Source organism: Teleopsis dalmanni, chromosome 1, assembly GCF_002237135.1.
Source record: "Teleopsis dalmanni isolate 2A chromosome 1, ASM223713v2, whole genome shotgun sequence".
Classification (NCBI taxonomy): domain Eukaryota; kingdom Metazoa; phylum Arthropoda; class Insecta; order Diptera; family Diopsidae; genus Teleopsis; species Teleopsis dalmanni.
In genome coordinates, this window is record NC_051846.1 from 142,681,728 (window position 1) to 142,688,903 (window position 7,176).

At 28.7% G+C, this 7,176-nt stretch overlaps 2 protein-coding genes across 2 annotated transcripts; one reads left to right on the forward strand and one right to left on the reverse strand.

Moving 5' to 3' along the window:
• Window positions 1-59: 59 nt before the first annotated feature.
• LOC119666358 (NADH-cytochrome b5 reductase-like) lies at window positions 60-1,004 on the reverse strand. Its single transcript, XM_038075640.1, has one exon. It carries the CDS (start codon window positions 1,002-1,004, stop codon window positions 60-62), a length of 945 nt encoding a protein of 314 aa, XP_037931568.1.
• A 2,219-nt stretch (window positions 1,005-3,223) lies between these two features.
• Window positions 3,224-5,029, forward strand: LOC119669139 (transmembrane protein 185B-like). Its single transcript, XM_038078931.1, has 6 exons — window positions 3,224-3,508; window positions 3,568-3,638; window positions 3,691-3,796; window positions 3,856-4,193; window positions 4,247-4,377; window positions 4,441-5,029. Exons 1-6 carry the CDS (start codon window positions 3,471-3,473, stop codon window positions 4,807-4,809), a joined length of 1,053 nt encoding a protein of 350 aa, XP_037934859.1. The 5' UTR covers window positions 3,224-3,470; the 3' UTR covers window positions 4,810-5,029.
• The last annotated feature ends 2,147 nt before the right edge of the window (window positions 5,030-7,176 follow it).

Genomic DNA, 7,176 nt, shown 5'->3' on the forward strand with positions numbered 1-7,176 from the left:
AAACTAACATTAAAATTACATAAATTAAATTTTAATTAGCAAATTAAATGCTCAAATATTTACAAAAGTATGATGTCTTCTTTTTCATTGACCAAATTCATTTCGTTAATTATTTCAGATATAGATGTCTGAAACACTTTAGTGCCACTAATTATAAATTCCTTTTGGTAATTTAAATTGTTACAGCATATTTTCTCCAAATCCGTCTTTGTAAGTCTTCGAATATATGCTGATTCCTTGTACCATAGCAATTTACGAAAAACCTCGCATTCACCGCAACAACTTCCCGAGTTTTGGCATTTTTCATTGCTGCAAACTTGATGTGCCAAGTAAATGTGCCCCTCATAGTTCCAATATTTGTTAAAATCATTCAAGTTCTTTCGAAAATAAATGTGGTTGATATCAGTGAAACAGTTCAAATGATAAACTCGTGTCAAATCATCTTCATTGTGCAGTATTTGTTCTACAATTGGTATTGTTGGCGCAATAGCAACCCCTTGTGTTATAATATATATACATTTATCACAACTTGGTGTTTTGTGCACAAAGCTCCCAATAGGCCCACGAAATTCCACTTTATCGCCAATACTCAAGTTTTCGATGTAATTCGACATTAAACCTTGTGGTTTCAAATTAACTAGTATTTTAAATTCAAACTTTGAGGTGTCAACCCAAAATGGCGAGTATGGACGTAACCAGACTTTATCTTCGATAAACGCTCTCATCATTATGTGATGTCCTGGTGGTACATGGACACAAAATTCACTCGCTCCGTCGTTAACATCTGCATATACGAAATGTAAGTCAATGACATCAGGCAGTAGTGGAGTATGTGGTTGTTTATTTTTTAATGTAAACTTTGTGTAGTTCCTTAGGATATTTTGTTTTGATGTTATTTCAATGGGCGAAATAGATTTAACATTTAATACACAATTTACGCAACCATTTCCACAACAATCACTTTCAGTGTATGAATCGATGTCATTATCCTGTGCAGAAACCATTTTTGTTAGTGTTGTAAAACATTAAATTATACTTTGATCAAATTTTACAAATCATTTTACAAAATGCTTACACTTCACAGCAAACATCAAAAAAACTCGAAATTAATAAAAATAACTTTAACTTTTAAATATATATATAAATTATTGAAATAATTATTCAATATTATAGCATAAAGCATATAAATTATCTCCAAAATCCAAAGATTTTAACAAGGGATTTAATATATATATTGGTATTCGAAAAAATCAACAATTACGTATAAATTTCTTATATTCGATGTTCACTGTTCACTGATCTATTTTGAAATTTAAAATAAAATCAAATCATAAGTGAAATTTCAATGCACTTAATGCAGTAAACTGTTCAAAAACTGTTATTAAAAATAATTTTATGGATTAAAATATTCCTCATTTGTAGTACATGTGATATGTCTTAATTGAGGGCAATTATAAAGTAATTACGATCTTTTGATGCAATTACCTAGAACATTTTCATGGGAAAGTTGTTTAAAGTTTATCAAGATAATTTTAGAAATCCTTTGAGATATATATAAACAAATAATAAATTTGACATATTCTGTCTCAAAATATTAATATTAATATAAAATATCTTTGCTGTGATGCACAACATCGTATAATTTGCGGTAACGATTTAATACGGCATTTACACTGGTCTCAAATGGCTCATTTTGGTCAAAAATCGAAAATGAGAAGCAAATGGCTCATTCTTGCATAAAAAAATTTCAGTGCGAATGAGATCTATTGGATCACATTCAGTATGAATGCATTCCATCGAGGGTCGAATGCGTTCCAAATGTGTTCCAAATACAAAGGAATACATTGAACATACCCTTAATAAAAGCTTTTTGACAGTTTGGCATTTTGACAGTTTGAGAAATCTGTTTTTGACATATTAACACAAAAAGTTAAACAAATGTTTGGTAGTTGCATTTTCTTGAAAACGGTGCACGTCTTTTTAGAACTTGTACTTCTCAAAAAGTAATTAATCGAAATAAAAAATATGTTTTAAGTTTATATTGTAAGGTTTGAAAGCATATTTAACCTTCATGTAATATTTTTTGGCACAATCAAATCAACAGGCAAGTTGAAAAATCAGCTGTTTGAAATGGGAACAAATGCATTAAACGAATGTGAATACTATCAAATGGCTCATTCAAAATGAGCCATTTTCGGCCAATGTAACTGCCATATTACTTTAACATTTATTAAAAAATGTTCTCATTGTCGTAAAATTGTTTATTAAGTAAATAAATATACTTTAGATAATCCTAAAGATGACATAAAACCAACGAAACATTAAGTCAAAATGATGAAATAAAATTTAATTTTATTTGTATATTCAGACAGCCAAATTTTCTTAATTTCGTGAAAAGGAAATTAAGTTAATTTCGAAAGTTTTCATACTGCCCCAAATTAAGGAAATCATGTTTACAAATCGAATGTTAAAATTACATGCTCCAAACACCATTTGTATCTGCGAAATTTTAGAAGTTGATTACTATAATCAGGAAGGATGACATTCAGTAGATTTATTAGCTTTATGCAGTATGCGAGTTCTAGCAAATTGATGGTAAATTGAGGAAAATAGTAAATTATGTCGGTATGGCAGCGAATGTTGGTATTTACCAGAATTTCAAGTAGGGTAAATAAAATAAAAATTAGGTGAATTAGGTGTTACCATTATGAAAATTTTAAAAGATGTTTAATAAGGCCGTGTGCGAGTTCAAATAAATTGATGGTAAATTGACGAAAATAGTAAATTATGTCGATATGGCAGCGAATGTTGTTATTTGCCAGAATTTCAAGTATGGTAAATTAAATAAAAATTAGATATATTAGGTATTACCATTGTGAAAATTTTATAAGATGTTTAATAAATAAATAAATATATTTCAAAACTTTTAACCAAAAATAATAAATAAGTGCAATAAATAAATTTTTACTTAAGTGCAGTGAAAAAAATCTCTAGAAAATTTTAATTTACTTTATCTCAGTTTACTCGAACTCGCACACGACCATAGAAACCCATTCAAATGTTCCAATTCGAATGTACTCGAACTGCTCGATTATCTATACTGTAGCAGTTTGAGGCACTATGGCTTACGTATAACAATACTTTTTTTAGAAAAGTGAAAAAAAGAGAAACTAAAACACCCTGTTAAATTTTGACATTTCTTCTGCGTTGCATATACTGATGCATTTTTGTTGTACGAAGTGAAGGAGTAGGTTGTTTGGGTAAAGTTTAGTGCATTAATATATTAAAAATAATTCTTGCAGTTTGTATACGAAATATAAAAAGTAATATGGACGGATACAATTAATAAAATATAATTGGATTTCATTAATAGCACTTGGTTTTTCCGAGGCAGTCTCGTTAGAAACTAAGTTGCGATATTTTATTCTTTGTCAGCAGTCAAACGCATTTTCAGAAAAATATTTTAAAATATGAACCTGCAATCATTATTTAGGGATTTCAATCCAAGGTAAGTAATTGCATAATTTTCTAACTTTGTATTAAAAATTTCTTATTTTTGTATTTCAGTAAATTTATTGTACACTGCAGTCTCTTTACTTTCGTCACCCTCTTTGCCTTGCGTTTAGATGGATTTATTGGTGAGTTTTAAGGAATTAATTGTGTATGTCAGTGTTGATGGTTTTCTTACAGATTGGCCATATTGGGCAATATTTACTCCTCTTTGGATATGGAAAGCTATAGCTTCTTTAGGTGCAGCTATTGGAGCAATAGTTTGGTGTCGTTATCCACATTATAGGTAAATAAATATAAAAATTGATAAATATTATCTTATTTATATACTGAATTCTGTTATAGACTTGAAGGCGATTCTTACACACAGTTTAAGGCCATGTTAATATCACTTTCGTTGCATTTAATTTTGCTTATGTTCGAAGTGCTTGCCTGCGATAAATTAACTTCTGGCAGATACTTATGGGTATTAGTTTTTATACCTTTGATTTTTGGTTCAGTGGCTAGTGTGGGAGCATGCGTTTGGGCTGTAAAACATGATCGCTCATTTGAATTAGAATTATTTTTAGCTGTCAATGCATTGCAATTCGTTTCTTTGCCACTTAAGCTAGATCAATTCGTTTATTGGAATTGGGAAGTTGTATTTGTACCTATGTGGATTGTAATTTGCTTAAGTTTAGTTAGTAAGTATATATGTTTTTTATTTATTTGCAAAAATAACAATTATTCCTTACAGGTGTTCTTTACAATATCATTTTTTGTGGTATTATGATGCGCACCCCTGAAATCTCCTTGCAGCAAAAGAAAGCCGCACTTAATGCAGCCGTTGGAAATATTTGTACTGTACTACCGTTGCTTTGTTTTCAAGTGAGGCCAATTTTAATAGATAATAATATTTTCTATTTATTTAAAAAAAATTTTTCCCAACAGGTAGTCATATGCGACAAATTGGAAGGCGAATTAAAATTTCCATATATTGTTGTTTTTAGTCCTTTGCTTGTTTCAATATTTGCACTTATTGTTTTAAGTTTTAGTGCTAAAGGTGGCAATAAGTGGTGGTTTGGCATTCGTAAATCTTTCAGTCAATTCTTACTGTCTGCATTACCATTTCTGCAAGAGTATGGTAATATCTCTTATCATACAGATCACAGTTCGGCAGCACAATCGGTACCGTTGGACGCTTCTACAAGTTCAGTACATTTGGGTGACTTTGAAAAACATGACAAAAAAAATAAAGGAGCTAAAAACGATAGCATGAAGCCTGTTGTTCCTATAATAAGTATTGATATGCCAGACTAAAATGTTACGTACAAAATCTCATTTTTCTTAAAATTATTCAGTATACACATTATGTTAAGAATTTTTTAGCTAAGTACATTTCAACATAAATTTAAAAATAATAAGATTTAATTATAATCTTCCATTTGTACGTGCTCATTTAAACTATATGTATGTACATATATTATCATTTTTACCATTCAAAATACTTTTGGAATCTCTTATCATATTTTTCGGATAATATTAGAGAATATTGATTATTTAATTTTTAAATGCAGTTAAATACGACTAAATAATTAACTGTGAGTACATTATATATAGAAGAAATAAAAAATATTAGAAAAATAAAATTGTACCTTTATATTCTGATGCTAATTAATAAATGAATGATTTCGCAGTTTATAAACAAACATTGGAAAATAACTAAACTTTTAATTGATTAATTTTAAATTAATTTATAATTCAAAACACTACAACACAACCAGAACATAAATCTGCAAACAAAGCTTGCTGATCACTTGGTCTGTAAGCAACGATATTGTTCTCTGCTGGAAAGTGGGAACGTAAGTTCTTAAAATAAGAGCTGGGAATATATTGGGAATAGGGAACAAAACTCCCATTACCATATTATTCAGAAAATGGGAAAAGGATAAAAAACTCCTATTCCCATGCGATTCAGAATAGGCACAGTTAGCTTTATAAAATACGACAATACAGTCAAGTTGGAAAGCATAAGAATGCTCTTACAAGGAAAAGCAGAGAGACACTCAAAATACCGTAAATATAGTATTTCAGAAATTAGATGAGAGAAGCGTTCGCTTAAGATTTACTCGTAAGATATGCAGTCTTGGGTAAAATCATTCCTAAACAGTAAATTAATGTGTTATACCTACAATAAAATTAAAAATGAAAATGAAACAAATTTAATAGATCAAGTTTTGTGACATATGACAATTAATAAAAATAATATAAAAAAAATTCAGAATAAAAAAATTCGACTGTTTTAGAAATAACTCTTACTCCACGATCAACTCAATTCCATTATTTAAACTTAACTATCAGAGCAAGGATTGACACAAATTTTTTAATTATGATCGAAAACAAACTTTGAGAATTCGATTCTCGCATTTCATAATATCAACATTTGGGGAACTACAAATATGTAATCTGACAATGATGTCATACAACTTTAGCGTTATTATATTGTTAAAAGTTGTAAAGTTAAAATATAGCTAGAATTTGAAGTCATTTAGCTACCATTAATGAACATAATGGCTAACGTTATCGCATTATATGCACACTGATACAATAAGGCCAAAGTACAAAAATTGCATTTTTTCAATTCTATGTTCGAAATCAAATAAACGCATATAACGGAAGCGTTGAGTGATAACGCCAGCAAATGCAATTTGTATACTTTGCGTTTCTTACGAAATGTTGCCTCACTGATATAAAAACAAAGAATATTTGTTATTCTAAGGCGGTGTGCGAGTTCGAGAAAATTGAGGTAAAGTAAATTAAAATTTTCTAGAGATTTTTTGCATATATGTAAATATTTATTTATTTATTTATTGCACTTATATATTATTTTTGGTTAAAAGTTTTCAAATTTATTTATTTATTTATTAAACATCTTATAAAATTTTCATAATGGTAACACCTAATTTACCTAATTTTTATCTAATTTACCCTACTCGAAATTCTGACAAATACCAACATTCGCTGCATTGCCGACATAATGTACTTTAACCCTCAATACCTTAAGTATGCTATGTTTACACTGTGAGATTAACAGCCTAATCAAACTAGTCGTTGACATTAAAACTCTATTGTGAAATTGTAAATTCAAATTATCGCTCCCAATTGTTAAAAAATATGATACAACACTGAGTTACAATAGCAGATCCTTGTATATAAATATCTGAAGTTTAATATTTTGAACATTTTCAATTAACTCACACTGCATATGTTCATCCCTTTCTAATTCTATTATACACTTCAATTTTTTTGTTATACACTTAACACTTAAATGAACTGAAACAAAGTAACTATTGTTTTAATATATCTTTCTCACTCAACAAACAAAAAAAACAGAAATTTCCACCACTGCTTGCATATTTCTTCTGCTGCAAGTTTCGACACATTCAATAATCTAGCAGAATTTCGATTTGCAAAAAGACAATTGAGCTACTTTTATTAAAATACAAAATAAGATCTCAATTTTATTAAGATTTACTTCACTTGAAAATTTTATGTTTCAAGTTTCATAAAATTTGTTAAAATCATTTATAAATATTTATATTTATCTATTTAAAATTTATTAATTTCGTTGCAATTCACAAATATGTACCAATAACTTACATTTTTATTTTGAAATTAAAAACCGAT

Excerpts from the sequence above, each read along its gene's own strand:
- LOC119669139 (XM_038078931.1), top strand. The coding sequence starts at position 3,471 with ATGAACCTGCAATCATTATTTAGGGATTTCAATCCAAG. Across the intron at positions 3,509-3,567 it reads TTTAGGGATTTCAATCCAAG|TAAATTTATTGTACACTGCA; the intron begins GTAAGTAATTGC and ends TTTGTATTTCAG. Across the intron at positions 4,194-4,246 it reads AATTTGCTTAAGTTTAGTTA|GTGTTCTTTACAATATCATT; the intron begins GTAAGTATATAT and ends TATTCCTTACAG.
- LOC119666358 (XM_038075640.1), bottom strand. The coding sequence starts at position 1,004 with ATGGTTTCTGCACAGGATAATGACATCGATTCATACACTGAAAGTGAT.